This window comes from Pristiophorus japonicus, chromosome 22 (genome assembly GCF_044704955.1).
Source record: "Pristiophorus japonicus isolate sPriJap1 chromosome 22, sPriJap1.hap1, whole genome shotgun sequence".
Lineage (NCBI taxonomy): Eukaryota > Metazoa > Chordata > Chondrichthyes > Pristiophoridae > Pristiophorus > Pristiophorus japonicus.
Window position 1 is genome coordinate 24,718,509 of NC_091998.1, and position 23,694 is coordinate 24,742,202.

At 44.1% G+C, this 23,694-nt stretch overlaps 1 protein-coding gene across 5 annotated transcripts in view; it reads right to left on the reverse strand.

Moving 5' to 3' along the window:
- LOC139234906 (AP2-associated protein kinase 1-like) overlaps window positions 1–23,694 on the reverse strand; it is a 98,783-nt gene that overhangs the window by 19,990 nt on the left and 55,099 nt on the right. For all 5 annotated transcript variants that reach the window (XM_070865776.1, XM_070865775.1, XM_070865773.1 and 2 more), the window contains exons 4-10: window positions 15,868–16,010; window positions 15,658–15,779; window positions 10,782–10,863; window positions 10,478–10,610; window positions 10,276–10,379; window positions 8,032–8,111; window positions 7,611–7,819 (exon numbers count right to left, since the gene is read on the reverse strand). In XM_070865776.1, the coding sequence (XP_070721877.1) occupies window positions 7,611–7,819; window positions 8,032–8,111; window positions 10,276–10,379; window positions 10,478–10,610; window positions 10,782–10,863; window positions 15,658–15,779; window positions 15,868–16,010 (873 nt within the window). The remainder of the gene's footprint in view (window positions 1–7,610; window positions 7,820–8,031; window positions 8,112–10,275; window positions 10,380–10,477; window positions 10,611–10,781; window positions 10,864–15,657; window positions 15,780–15,867; window positions 16,011–23,694) is intronic.

A 23,694-nucleotide genomic window follows, 5' to 3' on the forward strand; every position in this document is an offset into this window, starting at 1 on the left:
ATTCTCGGCATTTAGTTTGCTCCAGTTCTAGTCAGTTAGAACAGTTTCAGTTTGGAACAGATTTTTTTTCCCAAAAGGGGGCGTGTCCGGCCACTTAGGCTCGTTTTGAAAGTTTAGGCAGTGAAAACATACTCCAAACTAACTTAGAATGGAGTAAGTGTAGATTTTTGTACGCTCAGAAAAACCTTGTCTACACTTAGAAAATCAGGCATAGGTTACAAATCAGGCGTAGGGAATGGAGGGGGGGATTTAAAGGGAAGTTTACAGACATTAAACACTTCAGTTTTACAAATAAAGAGCCATCATCAATAATAAATGATAAATACATCACTAAATCAACCAATAAATCAATCCAAAAAAAAATTTAAAAATTTTTTTTTAAATTAAAAATCAATAAATAAAACATTTTCTACTTACTGACTGCAGCACCGGGAGTCCTCCAACAGCGTGCTGGGACGGCCCCCCCCAGTGTGTGTCTCTCACTCTCTGTCCGTCAGTGTCTGTGTTTCTGACAGAGAGGGAAGGAGTGGGCGAGGGGGGGGGGGGGAAGGAGTGGGGGGGAGGAGTGGGCGGAGAGGGAAGGAAGGAGGGGAAGGAAGGAGGGGAAGGAAGGAGGGGAAGGAAGGAGGGGAAGGAAGGAGGGGAAGGAAGGAGGGGAAGGAAGGAGGGGAAGGAAGGAGGGGAAGGAAGGAGGGGAAGGAAGGAGGGGAAGGAAGGAGGGGAAGGAAGGAGGGGAAGGAAGGAGGGGAAGGAAGGAGGGGAAGGAAGGAGGGGAAGGAAGGAGGGGAAGGAAGGAGGGGAAGGAAGGAGGGGAAGGAAGGAGGGGAAGGAAGGAGGGGAAGGAAGGAGGGGAAGGAAGGAGGGGAAGGAAGGAGGGGAAGGAAGGAGGGGAAGGAAGGAGGGGAAGGAAGGAGGGGAAGGAAGGAGGGGAAGGAAGGAGGGGAAGGAAGGAGGGGAAGGAAGGAGGGGAAGGAAGGAGGGGAAGGAAGGAGGGGAAGGAAGGAGGGGAAGGAAGGAGGGGAAGGAAGGAGGGGAAGGAAGGAGGGGAAGGAAGGAGGGGAAGGAAGGAGGGGAAGGAAGGAGGGGAAGGAAGGAGGGGAAGGAAGGAGGGGAAGGAAGGAGGGGAAGGAAGGAGGGGAAGGAAGGAGGGGAAGGAAGGAGGGGAAGGAAGGAGGGGAAGGAAGGAGGGGAAGGAAGGAGGGGAAGGAAGGAGGGGAAGGAAGGAGGGGAAGGAAGGAGGGGAAGGAAGGAGGGGAAGGAAGGAGGGGAAGGAAGGAGGGGAAGGAAGGAGGGGAAGGAAGGAGGGGAAGGAAGGAGGGGAAGGAAGGAGGGGAAGGAAGGAGGGGAAGGAAGGAGGGGAAGGAAGGAGGGGAAGGAAGGAGGGGAAGGAAGGAGGGGAAGGAAGGAGGGGAAGGAAGGAGGGGAAGGAAGGAGGGGAAGGAAGGAGGGGAAGGAAGGAGGGGAAGGAAGGAGGGGAAGGAAGGAGGGGAAGGAAGGAGGGGAAGGAAGGAGGGGAAGGAAGGAGGGGAAGGAAGGAGGGGAAGGAAGGAGGGGAAGGAAGGAGGGGAAGGAAGGAGGGGAAGGAAGGAGGGGAAGGAAGGAGGGGAAGGAAGGAGGGGAAGGAAGGAGGGGAAGGAAGGAGGGGAAGGAAGGAGGGGAAGGAAGGAGGGGAAGGAAGGAGGGGAAGGAAGGAGGGGAAGGAAGGAGGGGAAGGAAGGAGGGGAAGGAAGGAGGGGAAGGAAGGAGGGGAAGGAAGGAGGGGAAGGAAGGAGGGGAAGGAAGGAGGGGAAGGAAGGAGGGGAAGGAAGGAGGGGAAGGAAGGAGGGGAAGGAAGGAGGGGAAGGAAGGAGGGGAAGGAAGGAGGGGAAGGAAGGAGGGGAAGGAAGGAGGGGAAGGAAGGAGGGGAAGGAAGGAGGGGAAGGAAGGAGGGGAAGGAAGGAGGGGAAGGAAGGAGGGGAAGGAAGGAGGGGAAGGAAGGAGGGGAAGGAAGGAGGGGAAGGAAGGAGGGGAAGGAAGGAGGGGAAGGAAGGAGGGGAAGGAAGGAGGGGAAGGAAGGAGGGGAAGGAAGGAGGGGAAGGAAGGAGGGGAAGGAAGGAGGGGAAGGAAGGAGGGGAAGGAAGGAAGGAGAGGGAAGGAAGGAAGGAAGGAGAGGGAAGGAAGGAAGGAAGGAGGGGAGGGAAGGAAGGAAGGAAGGAGAGGGGAGGGAAGGAAGGAGAGGGGAGGGGAGGGGAGGAAGGAGAGGGGAGGGGAGGGAAGGAAGGAGAGGGGAGGGGAGGGAAGGAAGGAAGGAGAGGGGAGGGGAGGGAAGGAAGGAGAGGGGAGGGGAGGGAAGGAAGAAGGAGGAGAGGGGAGGGAATGAAGAAGGAGGAGAGGGGAGGGAAGGAAGAAGGAGAGGAGAGGGGAGGGAAGGAAGAAGGAGAGGAGAGGAGAGGGAAGGAAGAAGGAGAGGAGAGGAGGAGGGAAGGAAGAAGGAGAGGAGAGGAGGAGGGGAGGGAAGGAGAGGAGAGGAGGAGGGGAGGGAAGGAGAGGAGAGGAGGAGGGGAGGGAAGGAGAGGAGGGAAGGAGAGGAGAGGAGAGGATAGGAGAGGGAAGGAAGGAGACGGGAGGAGGCAGGAAGGGAGAAGGAGGCTGAATGGGCCGGGCCCAAGACTTCGGGCTGGATTGCTGGATTGACAGGTAGGTGGCATCGGGTCAGTCGCGGAGTTCGGGTTAGTCGGGGACGGGTCGGGGAAGGAGGGAGGTGAGCCTTATCCACGCAGCCCCAGTGAGGCCATTCGGCCAGGACTACGGACTGCGTGCTTAGGGCCCGTCCCACAGTTTTGGGTGCCTGGAGCTACTGCACATGCGCGCCCACTGTAGCGCGCATGTGCAGAGGTCCCAGCACTGTTTTCAGCGCAGGGACCTGGCTCCACCCCCCACAGCTCATGCTGCACCGCGCCCAGCTCCAGAGGACCTGCAGGGAGCCGGAAAATAGGCGAGTTTTTTTTTTAGGCGCACTTTGTGGCGCAAAAAACGGGCTGCACCGTTCTAGACGCGGCCCGAAACTTGGGCCCCATAAAGGTAACCCGTGTGTGGAGGCAGTTCTTACTGAATACTTTGCGTCTGTTTTACAAAAAAAGAGAGGGGCGATGCCGACATTGCAATCAGGGAGGAAGAATGCAAAATATTAGATGAAATAAACAGTGAGAAAGGAAGTATTAAGGATTTAGCATCTTTGAAAGTGGATTAATCCCCAGGTCCAGATGAAATGTATTCCATGCTGTTGAGAAGCAAGAGAGCAAATAGCAGAGGCTCTGACCATCATTTTCCAATCCTGTATGGCTACAGGTTTGGTGCAGGAGGACTGGTAACATTGTACCATTTTTAAAAAGGGAGGAAGGGATAGAGCGAGTAATTACAGGCCAGTCAGCCTCACCTCGGTGGTGGGGAAATTATTGAAAAAAATTCTGAGGAACAGGATAAATATTCATTTAGAAAGACAGATTAATCAGGACAGTCAGCATGGATTTAAGAGATGGTTGCGTCCGACTAACTTGATTGAATTTTCTGAGGCGATAACAAGGAGGGCCGATGAGGTTGGTGTGTCGATATGGATTTCTGCAAGGCTTTTGTTAAGGTCCCACACTGCAGACTGATCACAAAAGTAAAAGCCCATGGGATCAAAGGGAAAGTGGCAAGTTGGATCCAAAATTGGCTCAGAGGCAGGAAGTAAAGGGTAATGGTCAATTGGTGTTTGTGACTGGAAGGCTGTTTCCACAGGGCTCAGTACTAGGTCCCTTGCTTTTTGTGGTATATACCAATGAGTTGGACTTGAATGTAGGGAGTATGGTTAAGTTTGCAGATGATACAAAAATTGGGCATGAAATTTTCATTCACTTTCAAACCATAACATCGGCCCTCATTTTTTCAGATGGCAGCTATTGATAATTCTGCCATTCCCAGTTACACCTCCTCTAGACTTACCTTCTGTTTCTTTACCTGTCCATCATCTCCTTTTGTCTTTTAATCATCCCTCCTTCAACCCTATCAAAGACCTTCCCTTTTGTTCTTTCTCATCCCCGCACTTGCTTAAAATCGGTTACATCTCTAACTATTTCCAGTTCTGACAAAAGGTCATCGACCGGAAACATGAACGGTTTCTCTCTGAACAGATGCTGCCTGACCTGCTGAGTATTTCTAACATTTCTTCTCAGAATTTTGTATATTTCAATGAGATCTCTTTGTATTCTTCTAAACTCCAGAGTATAGGCCCATTCTACTCAATCTCTCCTTTTTAGACAACCCTCAGCCCAGGAATCAATCGAGCAAACCTATGTTGCAACCCTCCAGGGCAAGTACTTCCTTCCTTAGGTACTGAGAGCAAAACTGTACACAGTACTCCAGGCATGGACTTATCAAAGCCCTGTACAATTGTAGCAAGACTTCCTTACTCCTGCAATAAAAAACAATATACCATTTACCTCCCTAATTGCTTGCTTTACCTGCTTGTTAAACTGTGTTCTGTGTACAAGGACACTCAAATCTTTCTGAACACCAACATTTAATAGTTTCTCACCATTGAAAAAATATTGTTTTCCTGGAGAGAAAGCCCTCCATTATGGCTGATAAAAGTTTTTGTGTGCACAGAATATCTCAACATATTGCAGTTTTGGCCTCGCTTTGATATAGCAAAGTAAAACCAGTATATCAAAATAAATGTGTGGCTCCACTCAGATACTGTATGTGCCTGCACTGTTTGAAACTGATCCAACTCAAGCAATAAATACTGTGGCAATCTCCTGCATTACTCTTCAACATTAGTTTTCCGTTCTCCTCCACCCAACTTCCAGTCAACACAAAACCAGTTCTAGGAGCATTTTTATGGCACTGAGCTTGTATATTTGAATACGACAGCATCAGCAGCAATGCTGATGTCAGTTTTCAGTGCGGTTCCCTCACTGGTGGGTTGTACATAGTATCTAGTGGGAGAGCAGAGCCAATTTGTAACAATGCATGGAGTACATGTGTGAGCGAGAGATCAGCTGGTGTATTGAGAAGGCGGGAGCACAAATTTTGATGCATCAAAGTCTCAATACATCAAAGCTTTTTTCTTGTCCTATTGGATGTCACTACACTGTGTACGCTGCTTCCACAGCTCCTAAAGCATTATACACAGTAAAAGCATCAATGCTATTATTTTGCTGCATTTTCTGAAAGTAGAGGCCTGAAAATTTACTGTAGGAACCTCAGTGACCTGACTGCACTCGTCCTTCTAGGTGGTAGGGGTCACCGGTTTGGGAGGTGCTGCCGAAGAGGCCTTAGCCAGTTGCTGCAGTGCATCTTGTAGATGGTACACTGCAGCCACGATACGCTGGTGGTGGAGGGAGTGAAGGTTTAAGGTGGTAGATATGGTGCAAATCATGCTGGCTGCTTTGTCCTGGATGGTGTTGAGCTGTTTGACTGTAGTTGGGAGCTGCACTCAACCAAGCAAGTGGAAAGTATTCCATCACACTCCTAACTTATGCCTTATAGATGGTGGAAAGGCTTTGGGGAGTCAGGTGGTGAGACACGCGCCGCAGAATACCCAGTCTCTGACCTGCTCTTGTTGCCACAGTATTTATGTGGTTGGTCCAGTTAAGTTTCTGGTCAATGGTGACCCCAGGATGTTAATGGTGGGGGATTCGGCGATAGTAATGCCGTTGAATGTCAAGGGGCGGTGGTTGAACATCCACTTGTTGGAGATAGTCATTGCCTGGCACTTGTGTGGCACAAATGTTACTTGCCACTTATCAGCCCAAGCCTCAATGTCATCCAGGTCTTGCTGCATGTGGGCATGGAGTCACATATAGGCCAGACCAGGTAAGGCCAGCAGATTTCCTTTGCTAAAAAGGACATTAGTGAAACATATGGATTTTTATGACAATCCGATAGTTTCACGGTCACCATTACTGGCACTAGCATTTTATTCCAGATTTTAAAAATATATATATATCACAATGACTTGTAACTTAGAGTATATTCACTGACCCTGCACTCCTGGTAGGAGCCACAGACTGAAGAATTAGCATTGCAGTATTGTATCCCGTATTTCCTTCAAGCTTGGAGAGTGTGGGATCAGTGACTTTAGCAAATGATTCATTGAACAAAGAATTCTTAGATATTGAATGAGCATATAGAGACACAATGCTCGGAAACAGAATCTACTAAAACAGGGCTGAAGCCAACTGAAGCAAGCTAAATAGAAGGGAGTATTGACATCTGTGTGCAGGGGTGTGACTACCCTTTTGCTGCCAGAGTTCACCTCCATGCATTCTAATTTCTGATCTGCAGTATAAGTTACTGCAATGAACAGAAAATATAAAAGCACTCTAATTTAATTTTTTTTTTAAAAAAGTTTCTCTGAAACGTTAGCAAACTTGAGAAGTTTACCACCACTGCCTTTTGAAGATCTACCATTTTATGTCTCAATACATGAAGGCTGCTCAGCTGACATTAGTATGTGACTCTGTGAAGTTCAGTGGTATCCAGGATTGAAAAGGGTTACTATTGCTAAGAGTCAGAGGCTGGGAAATTCAGTACCAGCTGAACAGATAACAGTATCCAGTTGGTACTGAGCTTTCTAGTCTGAGTCCACACAATAGGCGTCCTTTTCGGCCCTGGATTCCAACCACCACTAGACTCTATGGAACTGCTTGTTGATGGAACAGACGGCCAATGTCAGCCGAGTGGCTCCGTGGCTGGTCTCCGAGAGGCTGTGGATCATAATGCAAATCTAATTTCTTCTGCAAGAGAGTGATTCCAAAAAAAATTTAAGATAATTTTTACCAACTATTTTTTCTTTAAGGGATGGGGAAAGGAGTTTATATTAAATTTGCACTTACACATAACTTCTTTAAATGAATAAACCTTTATCCTGGCTTTAAATAGCCTGCAATCACCATGATTTGAGTTCTCAGCATAATGTAGTCAATCTACTGCCAAGGGCCACCAAAACATACTTAGTTGAATTACTTTTGGTCAAAAGACATATTTAAATGTTTCAGGTTTTCTTGTGTACAGCAAATTGTTGAAATAAAGAACTTCGAATGGACTATGTTTTAATCTTTGGTTTATAGAATGCTGGATCCAGGCACCATTTCTTGGCAAACTAGTCTTTTTTAATTTTAGAAATTCTCACCCAGAGTGCAGCTGTTTTTATTCACAGATTCACATTCTATCGAGGGGAAATATTCTTGAAAAAAATGAAAGCCAGGCACTTCCTTTCAATTGTGACTCAAACAATTTATAACTTCTCACATATGTCATTATTCAGCTCTTTGTAGAAAAAAAGGCAGGCAGACTGCAGGGTTCTCATTTTCAAAAGGAAACCAACAGCTCAGGAAGTCACCTATGGTTTGTGGATGCACCTGCAACAGCTACTCACTCAAGTGACTTTTTTGTTAAATTGTGGGTTTAATTCCACTGAAAATTAAAAAAAAAGGTTTGCCAAATAGATCAGATGCTTTTTTTGTTGGGAGGGGATGAGGAAAGAAATAGCTGTAAACAGGTCATTTAAATCCGCTGAAAAAAAACAGCATTTTCATTTGATTATATGCAACGGTGAGGATATAAAAATGTGTGCAACTACATACCTGATGGTTGCGAGACCAACTGTGCAGTAGACGGTTGAGAGACCAACGGTGCAGTTGATGGTTGCGAGACCAACGGTGCAGTTGATCTCTTCCTTGGAGTCACAGCAGGCTGAATCGTCAGAATGCTTGAAGACAGAGTTGGCTGGCCAGCTTTAGGCCTTTGGCGAGGTGCTATGGAGGTCTCTGTAGTCGGTACTGGATCTGTAAGCCTAAGGAAGGTTTATATGAACAGTAAATGTAATAGCACACATCTAAGTTATTAAAAAAAATTCCATCACTTTAAAAAAATAAATAAATACAAGTTTGGACTTCAGTTTAAAAGGCAACAGGAAATTTACTTTGAATACAACTTCGATTATATTGGTTCTAAAAAGGAACAAAATTCTGAAATATAACTACCACGATGCAGTGACCAGTTTACCTTGCTCTTAGTTGAGACTTTTTAACAGCAACTTCACTAGCTTTTACTGGCACTGGCATTTTCACTGGAATCGGCATATTCTGGAAAACAAGAACACATCTTGTATTGAACACATTTACTGCTCTGTCTAAAAAAAAATTGGATAAAAAACAGAATGCGGAGTCTAAAACTAAGCTGCCTCAATAGAAAGGTAATCAACCAAAATACTGGGATTTAGTGCCATTTTTAAAGCAAAGGAAAATGCTCTAAATCAAGTTCCTCCCCTTCTCCAAATCCAGATGTAAAGTTTCATATACAGGTGTGATGTCCAAAATTCGGAAACCTCGGGACCGAGGCCGTTTCGGATATTTCCGGATTTCAGAACATCTTTTCGGGACGATTCTGCACTTACTGGTTCCAGCAGCTTTTGCCATTCAAAGGCAAACAATTCCGAAACAAATGATCTCCAAAATTTGTCATCAGATAAGATCTTGATGGATAAATAGGGAACAGAATAAATCACTCCCTCCTACTAACCCAGTGAATTAGTTAACAGCGAATGTCATCATCACTGCAGAACTTCAGGTAAATAGGGACCCTTTGCAGTGCAGATTTTCTTAGGCATAAACTTGCTGTAATATTTATACAGGGTATTAGAAAAATACCGCGAGCCCAGATGGTAAGTGAGAATCTGCACTTGAGGGTTTTAATGCATTGTCGAATTATGAAAGACTAAAACTGAAGTTTTGCTAGAGCTGTTTTGGTCTTGCACCAGTGGTTTTAGACAGACCGCCTCCGTTAGGCTGGGGGTGCCGCAGTTGCGTGCTTTGCAGTTTTGACGCGCTTGTGTTCTGACCGAGGGAAGACGCCCGGAGACTTGCGTTGCCGACCCAGGAGCAGCGGTGCCTGTGGGTGTGAAGTGTGAAGACCTAGAAGAAGTGGGTTGGAGTTTTTATTTTTTCATTCCTGAGTGTATTCTGAGAGTTTTCGATTTTTGGATTTTGGATAGTTGGTAGCGCTTTGGCAGGGTATCCGGATCATCCCACCACGGATTTTGGATGTCGCATCTGTATTTGAAGCATCTCACTATCAAAGTCTATATTTATGCAAATCCAACCTACTTAATATCCAGTGAACCTGCTTCACTAACCATCTTTAGGTCTTATTTACTGAGCTGCGAAAAGGAACCCTCCAAACATTTGACGGTCAGTATGTGCACAGTGAAACAAAAACACAAGCATTTGCTAAAATGACAGTGCAGATGAGGGAGGCCATTCTAGTCCATCCTTTCATTGAAGCCTATGATTCCCTCCTCTCAACATCAAACTTGATGGCTCAGCCTTTGGCCTCCACTAAGTATTGATCATGGTGAATAGGTGTGCCTAAAACCAGTTCAGAACTATCAGTTTGTACAAATGCCCCTTTGTCCAGCAGTTCTGCTTTAATTTGAAATTTGGATTAACCTTTTTAAATTCCACTTAGCATTTTATATACCTCTATTAAGATCGTTTCCCATTTGCCAGCCATCAAGGATCCTAGCTTTCTAACCTTTCCTGATCAGTCCTCTGGTACTAGAGCACAGCCTCTTGGCCCCTCTCTGCATTGCTTCCAGGGACTGGAAGTTTCACTTGTGATCATCAGAACCGAATGCAGTTTAATACAATACTTACTCCTAAAGCATTTTTTTTCCCCCACTCACAATCATTACATTAAAAAAAAATTGCATATCTACATCTTCACCGAGCCAATTTTAATTTTAGAATATATTTCTTGTCTCTGGGTTGAAGCCAAGAACTGATTTTCTAAGTTTATGTCATTCTAAATATCAGATTCTATTTGCCGAACAAAAATTGCCAGTTAATCTAGGATACAAAAATGTCACTTGAAACTTTATCATGTAGCTTTGCTCTGTTAGGGTTGGTCAAAGTAAGACTGTCATTTTGTGCAGCAAAATTATAGTCCCCCAAAATGTCATGGTTGTTTGTTTCTCTAAAATCCTACAAGAATGGCTCCCAATGAACTTTAATACTGTTAGATCACAACTCCAATGCAACGAGAATCAGAATACTGGTTTCTCAATTTGTGCATGACCTACATAACTGACTTGAAACTTTTACACCATCCACCTTCATTAGCACCCACAATCTGGATAATCTAGCACCATCTGCATATGACAATCACAAATGGACTCTACACAGAATTATTCCTGTCAAAAGATCAGTTCTTTGTGGTTATCAATGAAATCCAGTAGAAAAACATACTTACACCGATATTCTTAACTGGACACACCCGCTTTGACAGCCTAAATGTAAAGAAAGAAACCTGATAAATATCAGGTCTCTTGTCTGGATCTGCCTCAAGCATGTACCCTGCAAAAAAAAAAGTTTGTACAAATGAGGAAAATTTAGGCAAAGTAGCAAAAAAAATTTACCTGAAAAATAAATCACCACAAGAATTGAATACTTACGTATTAAACAGTGCATTTCATTGGAATATCTCGAATTATCCTGAATTGTAAAACTTCCATCACAGATGGCTACTTGACTTTCTCCAAATGGCAGGGTAAAGAAGCACAGTTTGTAAAGTAAACACCCAAGTGCCTAAGAGATATAAAAAAAAACTTTAATATAGTGACCAACTACTCTGCAACTTGACTGCACACAAGCAGATCAAATTAATTCTAAGCAATCAAGTGCGAGATAGAAAGAGCATTTGGGAACACACGTCGGCCTCCAACTTGTATTCCTAGAAACAGGTCAATCTTTACATACCCATATGTCAGCTTTAGTGGTAATAGACTTTCCACTGTAAAGGTTAACCATTTCTGGTGCTCTGTAGGACAGCGTTGTATATCTGAAAATTAGAGTAAGATTACATTATTCATGCAACACTAGTGCTCTCTCATTGTAAGGAGAGCTGCCTTCCCCACTGTTGGCTTTTTGGACGTCTTTACAGCATGTTGGCTTGTAGTTTAGTTATAACAACTTGCATTTATAGAGCACCTTTAATGTCCCTCATCCATACCTTTGTTACCTCTGGACTTGACTATTCCAATGCGCTCTGGCTAGCCTTCCACCTTGCACTCCATAAACTTAAGCTCATCCAGAACTCTGCTGCCCATATCCTAACTGACACCAAGTCCTGTTCACCTATCAGCCCTGTGCTCATTGATCTACATTGGCTCCCAGTCACGTGTTATGCTCCTCCTGTACTATGTGGGAAGTCAGGGAGGCTTCTGGTGTCCCTGACAACTACATGAGCGGGAAGTGCATCCGCCTGCAGCTCCTGACGGACCGCATTGCGGCACTGGAGCTGCGGGTGGATTCACTCTGAAGCAGCCACGATGCTGAGAATGACATGAATAGCATGTTTAGCGAGTTGGTCTTACCACAGGTAAAGGGTACACAGCCAGATACAGAATGGATGACCAACAGGAAGAGCAGTGCAAGCAAAGAAGTGCAGGGGTTCCCTCCGGCCATCTCCCTGCAAAACAGATACACCGCTTTGGGTACTGTTGAGGGGGATGACTTATCAGGGGAGGGCAGCAGCAGCCGCCAAGTTCATGGCACCGTGGGTGGCTCTGCTGCACAGGAGGGCAGGATTAAGAGTGAGCTATAGCGATAGGGGATTCAATTGTGAGTGGAATAGATAAGACGTTTCTGCAGCCGCAACCGAGACTCCAAGATGGTATGTTGCCTCCCTGGTGCAAGGGTCAAGGATGTCTCGGAGCGGGTGCAGGGCATTCTAAAAAGGGAGGGTGAACAGTCAGTTGTCGTGGTGCATATAGGTACCAATGATATAGGTAAAAAAAACGGGATGAGGTCCTAGAAGACGAATTTAGGGAGCTAGGAGCTAAATTAAAAAAGGACCTGAAAAGTAGCAATCTCAGGATTGCTACCAGTGCCACGTGCTAGCGAGAGTAGGAATCGTAGGATAGCTCAGATGAATACATGGCTTGAGGAGTGGTGCACAAGGGAGGAATTCAAATTCCTGGGACATTGGAACCAGTTCTGTGGGAGGTGGGACCAGTACAAACCAGACGGTCTGCACCTGGGCAGGACCAGAACCAATGTCCTAGGAGGAGTGTTTGCTAGTGCTGTTGGGGAGGAGTTAAACTAATATGGCAGGGGGATGGAAACCTATGCAGGGAGACAGGGGGAAGTAGAATGGGGGCAGAAGCAAAAGATAGAAAGAAGAAAAAGTAAAAGTGGAGGGCAGAGAAACCTAAGGCAAAAAGCAAAAAGGGCCACATTACAGCAAAATTCTAAAGGGGCAAAATGTGTTAGAAAGACAAGCCTGAAGGCTCTGTGCCTCAATGAGAGGAGTATTCGGAATAAGGTGGACAAATTAACTGTGCAGATAGCAGTTAATGGGTATGATGTAATTGGCATCACAAAGACATGGCTCCAGGGTGACCAAGGCTGGGAACTCAGCATCCAGGGGCATTCAACATTTAGGAAGAATAGATAGAAAGGAAAAGGAGGTGGGATGGCATTGCTGGTTAAAGAGGAAATTAATGCAATAGTAAGAAAGGACATTAGCTTGGATGATGTGAAATCGGTGTAGGTGGAGCTACGGAATACCAAAGGGCAGAAAACGCTAGTGGGAGTTGTGTACAAACCAAAAGTAGTAGTAAGGCTGGGGACAGCATCAAACAAGAAATTAGGGATGCATGCAATAAAGGTACAGCAGTTTTCATGGGTGACTTTAATCTACATATTGATTGCATTGCTACCAGTTTGGTTAGCCCAGAGGAGGAGGATTTCCTGGAGTGTATTAGGGATGGTTTTCGAGATCAATATGTCGAGGAACCAACTAGGGAGCTGGCCATCCTAGACTGGGTGATGTGTAATGAGAAAGGACTAATTAGCAATCTTGTTGTGCGAGGCCCCTTGGAGAATAGTGACCATAACATGGTAGAATTCTTTAAGATGGAAAGTGAGACACAGTTAATTCAGAAACTAGGGTCCTGAACTTAAGGAAAGATATCTTTGATGGTTTGAGGCATGAATTAGCTAGAATAGACTGGCAAAGGATACTTAAAGGATTGACGGTGGATAGGCAATGGTAAACATTTAAAGATCACATGGATGAACTTCAGCAATTGTACATCCCTGTCTGGAGTAAAAATAAAACGGGGAAGGTGGCTCAACCGTGGCTAACAAGGGAAACTAAGGATAGTGTTAAATCCAAGGAAGAGGCATATAAATTGGCCAGAAAAAGCAACAAACCTGAGGACTGTAGGAAATTTAGAATTCAGCAGAGGACAAAGGGTTTAATTAAGAGGGGGAAAATAAAGTACGAGAAGAAGCTTGCCGGGAACATAAAAACTGACTGCAAAAGCTTCTATAGATATGTGAAGAGAAAAAGATTAGTGAAGACAAACGTAGGTCCCTTGCAGTCGGATTCAGGTGAATTTATAATGGGGTACAAAGAAATGGCAGACCAAATGAACAAATGCTTTGGTTCTGACTTCACGAAGGAAGACACAAATAACCTTCCGGAAGTACAAGGGGACCGAGGGTCTAGTGAGAAGGAGGAACCGGCGTGAAAATGTGTTCGGGAAATTGATGGGATTGAAGGCCGATAAATCCCTGGGGCCTGATAGTCTGCATCCCAGAGTACTTAAGGAAGTGGCCATAGAAATAATGGATGCATTGGTGATCATTTTCCAACAGTCTATCAACTCTGGATCAGTTGCTAAGGACTGGAGGGTAGCTAATGTAACACCACTTTTTAAAAAGGGAGGGAGAGAGAAAGTGGGTAATTATAGACCGGTTAGCCTGACATCAGTAGAGGGGAAAATGTTGGAATCAATTATTAAGGATGAAATAGCAGCGCATTTGGAAAGCAGTGACAGGATCAGTCCAAGTCAGCATGGATTTATGAAGGGGAAATCATGCTTGACAAATCTTCTGGAATTCTTTTGAGGATGTAACTAGTAGAGTGGACAAGGGAGAACCAGTGGATGTGGTGTATTTGGACTTTCAAAAGGCTTTTGATAACGTCCCAGAGATTAGTGTGCAAAGTCAAAGCACATGGGATTGGGGGTAATATACTGACGTGGATAGAGAACTCGTTGGCAGACAAGAAGCAGAGAGTCGGGATAAACGGGTCCTTTTCAGAATGGCAGGCAGTAACTAGTGGAGTGCCGCAGGGCTCAGTGCTGGGACCCCAGCTCTTTACAATATACATCAATGATTTGGATGAAGGAATTGAGTGTAATATCTCCAAGTTTGTAGATGACACTAAACTGGGTGGTGGTGAGAGCTGTGAGGGGGACGCTAGAAGGCTGCAGGGTGATTTGGACAGGTTAGGCGAGTGGGCAAATGCATGGCAGTTGCAGTATAATGTGGATAAATATGAGTTTATCCACTTTGGGGGCAAAAACACGAAGACAGATTATTATCTGAATGTCGGCAGATTAGGAAAAGGAGATGTGCAACGAGACCTGGGTGTCATTGTTCAACAGGGTCATTGAAAGTTGGCATACAGGTACAGCAGGCAGTGAAGGCGGCAAATGGTATGTTGGCCTTCATAGCTCGGGGATCTGAGTATAGGAGCAGGGAGGTCTTATTGCAGCTGTACAGGGCCTTAGTGAGGCCTCACCTGGAATATTGTGTTCAGTTTTGGTCTCCTAATCTGAGAAAGGATGTTCTTGCTATTGAGGGAGTGCAGCGAAGGTTCATCAGACTGATTCTCAGGATGGCAGGACTGACATGAGGAGAGACTGGATCAACTGGGCCTTTATACTTTGGAGTTTAGAAGGACGAGAGGGGATCTCATAGAAACATAAAAGATTTTGACGGGACGGGACGGGACAGGTTAGATGCGGGTAGAATGTTCCCGATGTTGGGGAAGTCCAGAACCAGGGGACACAGTCTTAGGATAAGGGGTAGGCCATTTAGGACCGAGATGAGGAAAAACTTCTGCACTCAGAGTTGTTAACCTGTCTCGGAGAGTTGATGATGCCAGTTCATTGTATATATTCAAGAGGGAGTTAGATATGGCCCTTACGGCTAAAGGGATCAAAGGATAGAGAGAGAGAAAGCAGGAAAGGGGTGCTGAGGAAATGATCAGCCATGATCTTATTGAATGGCGGTGCAGGCTCGAAGGGCTGAATGGCCTACTCCTGCACCTATTTTCTATGTTTCTATGTTTCTAAGCTGTGGCACAGTCAGAAAATAAAGTAAAGGTAATAACATGAATTTACCAAACTTCAAACAACAGACTGTGGGGGTGAGGGGGAATAAAACGGCATTCTAATCAAAGAGTACCAACTGTAAATTGCAGGAGTACAACTCATGCAGATCACTTATACAAAAATTACCCTCTTCCCCCAAAATAGTTTTAAATACAATATTTATATCAGATTTCTTTGGAAAACATTTAGCAATACAGTTGTGCAATCTTGCTGAGCTACTGGAAAGGCACAAAATATTGCAGCAAATGCTACAGGAGACAAGTGTAAAATGTTAAAATGACAAAGCTAGCATACATTACAGAAGTCACACCTGCATCAGCAGTTAACCATAGCAACTATGCAGAGGGTGCTATAAAAATATTTTCTTAAAAATGTTAATGCCTTTTCAACTCTAAAGCTAATTGAACTTAACAGGTACAAGATTGTAAACAAGAAAAACTTACTTTTTTATTTCCTCCTCAACTGTACCAACCCCTTCTGTTTGAGGACGTATAAATCGGTTTGTTGCACTTCCAAAGTCACAGAGGACATAACTACCGCTATCGTGAAGTAGAAGATTTTCAACCTAAGGCCGAACAGAAAAATGCAGTGTTTTGTATTCAGTGCACTATGTGCAAGAAGTTTTAGTTTGATATTTCTCAATTAATTCTCACCTTAAGATCTCTATGAATAATTGGAGGTTTGCATTGATGTAGCCTAGCCACTGCTTCACAGGTATCACAGAATATTTGCAGCACCTCAGTTTCACTAAACCCAGAATGCAATCGTTGGTTCATCAAGTTGACAACCTGACCACCTAGGAGAACAGAAAAATCTGATGCATCAAAACGCACTTTTGATTTCTCAATTGAAATGCATGGAAAAATAATTTACTTAATGGTCATTAAAAGTATTAGTCTCTGTAGTCCAAGGTCTTAACTTTTTAGTTTCAATCCATATCTCATATTATATAGTTATATTCAAACTATTTAATGGTGATCAGGAGGGCAAAAAGGCAAGTGGAAACCACAGATGCTGAAGTACAGTACCACAACAGCAAGTAGATAAGAGTGAGATGAGAATTTTAAAAGGAACAGTACCAATGGGGATGAGCAGAGAATGGTTAATATACTTAATACTAAGCATTCATTAGCGAAGTCAAGAGTAAAATATCCTCCACTGACAGAAATAATCCATGTAGATTTACTAGTATTAAAAATCAACAAAATAATCTAAGCCAGGTTAGATCTGGGAACAAATGCTTTCCATTCCAGGGTACTAGGACAGTCTCGGGATGACATTCATGAAATAAGAACATAACATAAGAACATAAGAATTAGGAACAGGAGTAGGCCATCTAGCCCCTCGAGCCTGCTCCGCCATTCAACAAGATCATGGCTGATCTGGCCGTGGACTCAGCTCCACTTACCCGCCCGCTCCCCGTAACCCTCAATTCCCTTATTGGTTAAAAATCTATCTGTGATGTGAATACATTCAATGAGCTAGCCTCAACTGCTTCCTTGGGCAGAGAATTCCACAGATTCACAACCCTTTGGGAGAAGAAATTCCTTCTCGACTCAGTCTTAAATTGGCTCCCCCGTATTTTGAGGCTGTGCCCCCTGGTTCTAGTCTCCCCGACCAGTGGAAACAACCTCTCTGCCTCTATGTCTATCCCTTTCATTATTTTAAATGTTTCTATAAGATCACCCCTCATCCTTCTGAACTCCAACGAGTAAAGACCCAGTCTACTCAATCTATCATCATAAGGTAACCCCCTCATCTCCGCAATCAGCCTAGTGAATCATCTCTGTACCCTCTCCAAAGCTAGTACATCCTTCCTTAAGAAAGGTGACCAAAACTACATGCAGTACTCCAGGTGCAGCCTCACCAATACCCTGTACAGTTACAGCAGGACCTCCCTGCTTTTGTACTCCATCCCTCTCACAATGAAGGCCAACATTCCATTCGCCTTCCTGATTACCTGCTGCACCTGCAAACTAACTTTTTGGGATTCATGCACAAGGATCCCCAGGTCCCTCTGCACCGCAGCATGTTGTAATTTCTCCCCATTCAAATAATATTACCTTTTACTGTTTTTTTTCCCCCCAAGGTAGATGACTTCACATTTTCCGACATTGTATTCCATCTGCCAAACCTTAGCCCATTCGCTTAACCTATCGAAATCTCTTTGCAGCCTCTCTGTGTCCTTTACACAACCCGCTTTCCCACTAATCTTTGTGTCATCTACAAATTTTGTTACACTACACTCTGTCCCCTCTTCCAGGTCATCTAAGTATATTGTAAACAGTTGTGGTCCCAGCACCGATCCCTGTGGCACACCACTAACCACCGATTTCCAACCCGAAAAGGACCCATTTATCCCGACTCTCTGCTTTCTGTTAGCCAGCCAATTCTCTATCCATGCTAATACATTTCCTATGACTCCATGTACCTTTATCTTCTGCAGTAACCTTTTGTGTGGCACCTTATCGAATGCCTTTTGGAAATCTAAATACACCACATCCATCGGTACACCTCTATCCACCATGCTCGTTATAGCCTCAAAGAATTCCAGTAAATTAGTTAAACATGATTTCCCCTTCATGAATCCATGTTGCGTCTGCTTGATTGCACTATTCCTATCTAGCCGTCCCGCTATTTCTTCCTTAATGATAGCTTCAAGCATTTTCCCCACTACAGATGTTAAACTAACCGGCCTATAGTTACCTGCCTTTTGTCTGCCCCCTTTTTTTTTTAATAAACAGAGGCGTTACAAATGCTGATAATGATCATGAAGAAGCCATTCAATTTTGGTGAGATATTACTAAATTAGAAGCAACTGATGTAGTATCAACATTCAAGGAGAGAAATTTAACCCATGTAAGTACAGATCCTTCAGTATATCATTATCAGATAAAAGAATAAAATTGATTATCAGGAGAAAATCAGTTCAAGATCAACAGCCAGCATGGCCAGGGAAAGTGAACATCTTGCATAATTAACCACATTTTTTTTTTGAGGATGCAACATCCCAATGGTGGAAAATCACATGATGTGGTGTAATTAAATTTACAAAACCCCTTCAATAAATGTACTCATTAAAAGGCTGCTACTGAAACCAAAAGCAGTGAAAATTCGTGGCCAAACCCAGACATGGCTAAGGCATTGGCTGCAGGAAAGGAAATGATACTTGTTAAGGGAATAAACATTGAGAATGAGGTAAAAAAAAAAAAGGGGACTGAGCAGAGTGCTCTGCAAATCAGGGCTAGGGATCTTATGGCTTCTAACTTAGTCGGAATAACTTGGATTCAGAAACCCAAAGCAAAGTCAAATTCACAGATGATGTTAACTTGGAGGTAGTAGAGAGAGAAATCAGCCAGGGACTTGTATACACAAAAAAGGAGATAAAATCTGTTAACAGGTATATTAGTGGCAGATGAAGCTGCAAGATAGCACACCTAGAAATGAAAAATGGATGGTGTAGGAATAGCTGAAAAGGTGCAGTGGAAAGTGACCTAGGACCATAGATTCTATACTTAAATGTCAAATCAGTGGAGCAGTAGCAAAGCATTGCTAAATCAGTCGATACAAGGTGGAAAAAGTCATGCAAAAACAGCATCCTATTGTACTGTATTGAATTTTGATCACTATGACAGAAGGGAAACAATTCAAGGCATAATCATGGTACAGACAGACAGAGCCACACCATTGATGCCTTCTGGTACACTGAATGCTGGTGTCCAAGGAGAATGATGAAGAACAGAGATGACACTACATCATACAGCATAGATACTGGATAGCATAGATAAGTTAAATCCAATGAACTATTTCCAGGATAGTAGGACATGGTACATGCAGGAGTCACACCAACACTTGTCACTGATGTAAAACAATCGGAAAATGCTGTGCAAGCTGATGCCTGAAATGTGACCAATACATTCTGATTTGCAAAGGCTCCTGAACAAACAATAATTCATCTCAACATCAAGAAACTCTGCTTACCCAAAACTTGATAAAGTTAGCATAGACAGCTACACCTGAACAGCAGAATAATAGACTGTGCATCATGTATATAATACTCGTGTCCTTACAAAACAGCTTACTGACTTAACCTTGAGCAATCCCACAGGAGTGTGTGTAGGACAGCTCACAGGTCAACAACTGGCAGAACTGGTTGCTAAATGTGGGATCACTGGAGGATGGATGCAGCATTAACAATGAGCATCAACCAATGAAGGGAAGCCAAGCAGTCACATGCTTCCCACAGAACAAATCAGATCATGTAACAAAAATTAGGCATGGACCAACTCCATACAGTTCAAAAGTAAATTGCAGAGAGTAAAAGGTTGCCCTTTATAAAATGAGCACGAGATAGACCTGATGAAGTGTCTAAGACAAACACTGTAGATCCAGATTCAACCTAGTGACTTTGTTAGTGATATTTGCACAGGCAGATTATTCATGGCAATTTTTAATTTTTCAGCTATCGACACTACTGCAGATTTAATCTATAAACTCTTTGATGAAGGACTCAACGGATATTTAAGATTTTAACTTCATAATGTTATTTGGTTATTCATGCACAATGACGTTTCACCTATTTAGTTGCCACTGGGGTATTTGCACTCCAAGGTTTGTCCTGCACATTACTGCATTATCTGTTGCACACGTGGTTGTAAGGCGACCAAGACTGAATATTCAGAGGTATTTGACAATTTGGAAGGCCAGACAGAAAGGAAAGAGGTGGGGTAGCACTGTTAATAAATGATGAAATCAGTGCATTAGTGAGAAACAATATTGGCTCAGAAAATCAAGATGTTGAATCAGTTTAGGTGTAGATAAGGAATAATGAGGAAAAAGTCACTGGTGGGCGTAGTCTATAGGCCCCCTAACAGTTGCTGCACTGTTGGATGGAGAATAAATCAAGAAATAATGGAGGCTTGTAAAAAAGGAATGGCAATAATCGTGGGCGATTTTAAACTTCATATTGATTGGACAAAGCAAATTAGCCAGGATAGCCTTGAGGAAGTGTTCATAGCGTGTGTCCGGGATAGTTTCCTTGAACATTATGTTGCGGAACCAACCAGGGAGCAAGCTATCTTAGATCTGGTCCTGTGTAATGGGACGGGATTAATAAATGATCTCCTAGTAAAGGATCCTTTAGGAATGAGTGACCATAACATGGTTGAATTTCAAATTCAATTGGAGGGTGAGAAAGTTGAATCACAAACCAGTGTCCTAAGCTTAAATAAAGGAGACTACAAAAGGTATGAAGGCAGAGTTGGCTAAAGTGGACTGGGAAAATAGATTAAAAAGAGTGGGATGTTTGATGAGCAGTGGCAGACATTTAAGGAGATATTTCATAACTCAACAGAAATATATCCCAATGAGAAGGAAAGACTAAGAGAAGGGATAACCATCCGTGGCTAACTAAGGAAATAAGGGATAGTATCAAATTGAAAACAAGGGCATACAACGTGGCCAAGACTAGTGGGAGGCCAAAGGATTGGGAAACCCTTAAAAGCCAGCAAAGAACAACTAAAACAATAACAGAGAGGGAAGATAGATTATGAAAGTAAACTAGCACAAAATATAAAAACAGATAGCAAGAGTTTCTACAGGTACATAAAAAGGAAAAGAGTGGTTAAAGTAAATGTTGATCCCAGAGAGGATGAGGACTGGGGAATTAGTAATGGGGAACAGGGAAATGGCAGAGACTTTGAACAAATATCGTGCATCGGTCTCCATGGTAGAAGACACTAAAAACATCCCAATGGGGATAATCAAGAGGCTATAGGGAGGGAGGAACTTAATACAATCACCATCACTAAAGAAGTAGTACTCGGTAAAATAACAGGACTGAAGGCGGACAAGTCCCCTGGACATAATGGCCTGCATCCTCGGGTCCTAAAAGAAATGGCTGCAGAGACAGTGGATGCATTGGTTGTAATCTTCCAAAATTCCCTGGATTCTGGGGAAGTCCCAGTGGATTGGAAAACCGCAAATATAACGCCCCATTTAAAAAAAAAAGAGGCAGACAGAAAGCAGGAAATTAGACCAGTTAGCCTAACATCTGTCGTTGGGAAAATGCTGGAGTCCATTATTAATGAAGCAGTAGCAGAACATTTGGAAAAGCATAATTCAATCAAGCAGAGGCAGCATAGTTTTATGAAAGGGAAATCATGTTTGACAAATTTGCTTAGAGTTCTTTGAGGATGTAACGAGCAGGATGGATAAGGGAACCAGTGGATATGGTGTATTTGGATTTCCAGAAGGCATTTGATAAAGGTGCCACATCAAAAGGTTACTGCACAAGGTAAAAGTTCATGGGGTTGGGGCATGGATTCTTGGTAGTCTGTCGTATCCAACGAAGACGTTGATGTGCTAATCATCAATGGCATGTGTCTTCAAGTGGCTGTATAGGCCAATTCTGAATGCATAGTCTCTTGCACGTCGGACAAGGGAAGTTCGATGTGCCTGATGCTGACAGTACTGCCATCTGATGTCGTCTATTTCTAGTGTCCCGCAGGCATTGACATCGGCTTTCTTCGAAGGTCTAGCAGGCAAGTCCTCCTGAGGGTTCGCCACTGGATTTTATTAGCTGCTGTATTCTAAAGGTCCTTCGGTCGGATGCCACAGTACTGGAGGTTAGCCTTGATGCAATCTTGTAGCGCTTGCGGGGGCACCACTAGTGTCTTCGACCTTCACAGAGCTCGCCGTGAATAAGCTGCCGAGGGATCCTTGACTCATCTATGCGGATGACATGTCCAGCCCACCGGAACTGGGCTCGCATGATCATCACATCGATGCTAGTTGATTGTGTTCTCTCCAGAACCTCAGTTTGACACCCGGTCTTGCCAGCATATGTGGAGTATAGATCTGAGACTGCGCATATGGAAAGCTTCCAACTTTTTGATGATGCACCTATAGGGTGTCCAGGTCTCACATCCATAAAGGAGAGATGAGAGAACGACTGCTCTATACACCAACAGTTTAGTTGACAGTCGGATGTGGTGGTGACTCAACACCTTAGTGTGCAAGCGACCAAGTGCCTGGCTGTCTTTACAGATCCTTGCATCAATCTCCTTGTCCAAGGACCCATCACTTGATATGGTGCTGCCAAGGTACTTGAATCTGTCCACTGACTTTAGTTGTATACTGCCGATGAAGACTGAGAGCAGGTGCTGTGGTGCCAGGGGCAGGCCGAGAGAGAACCTCGGTTTTACTAAGGCTGATGGTTAGGCCAAACAATTCTGTTGCCTCAGTAAATTTGCTGAGTATGAATTGTAGGTCACTCTCCTTGTGTGCCATAAGGGCGCAGTCGTCAGCAAAGAGTACCTCTAGGATGAGTCGTTTCCGTACTTTGGTCCTTGCAGCAAGGCAGCAGAGGTCGAACAGTGAACCATCTAAATCGATATTTCAGGTAGACCCCAAACTCCAAGTCATTTATGGCATAGTTCAAGACGCAGGTAAATAGGTTGAACAGAACTGGAGCGAGTACACAACCTTATTTCACTCCACTTGAGATGGCAAATGGGGCCATGGTTGTGCCATCTGAGAGCACTTCACCTGTCATGTTGTCATGAAACAGCTCGATGATGTGGACAAACATCCTTGGGCACCCAAGTTTCATCAAGATTGACCACAGCGCTGCTCTGTTGACAGTATCAAAGGCCTTGGTGAGCTCAATAAATACAGCGTACAGGTCCATGTTCTGCTCAATGCACTGCACTTGTCTGAGTGCAAAGATCATGTCCGCTGTGCCTGAACTATGTTTCTATGAACAGGTCGAAAGCCAGTGTGTTTCTGGAAGATTTACTTCGAGACACTAGCTACGAATCGGTTCAAAACCATGCGGGCGATGATCTTCCCAGCAATGGACAGAAGCGATATTCCCCTATAGTTGCCACAGTCTGCTTTGTTGCCCTTGTTCTTGTAGAGGGAAACTATCATAGCGTCACTGAAGTCCTGTGGCATGTCTTCATCTTCCCAGATGCTAGTTATTATCTCATGAAAGGCCTCGAGTGTTGCTGGGCCTACTGGCCTTGTAGATTTCAGCAGGGATTCCATCCTTTCTGGGAGCCTTTCCAGTACTCATCTGGTTGATGGCTTTCTTTACTTCGTCCAAGCTGGGAGGAAGATCAAGATCTTCTTTGATAGGTTGCTGGGGTATGGAGTCAAGTGCTTCTTCGTTCACTGTTGAAGGTCGATTAAGAAGGTTACTGAAGTGTTCTCTCCACCTCTCATTTATGCCAGTCCTGTCTTTGATCAAATTGCTGCCATTTGCTGAAAGGACTGGAGTAGTGCTGGGTTTTGATGGTCCATAGACTGACTTGATGGTGCTGAAGAACATCTTTGTATTATGAGTTTCAGCATAATGTTCCACTTCCTCTGGCATGGATTGAGGATTGGCTAACTAACAGAAAACAGAGTCGGGAAAATTGGGTCATTTTCCAGTTGGTAAACAGTAACTAGTGGGGTGCCACAGGGATCGGTACTGG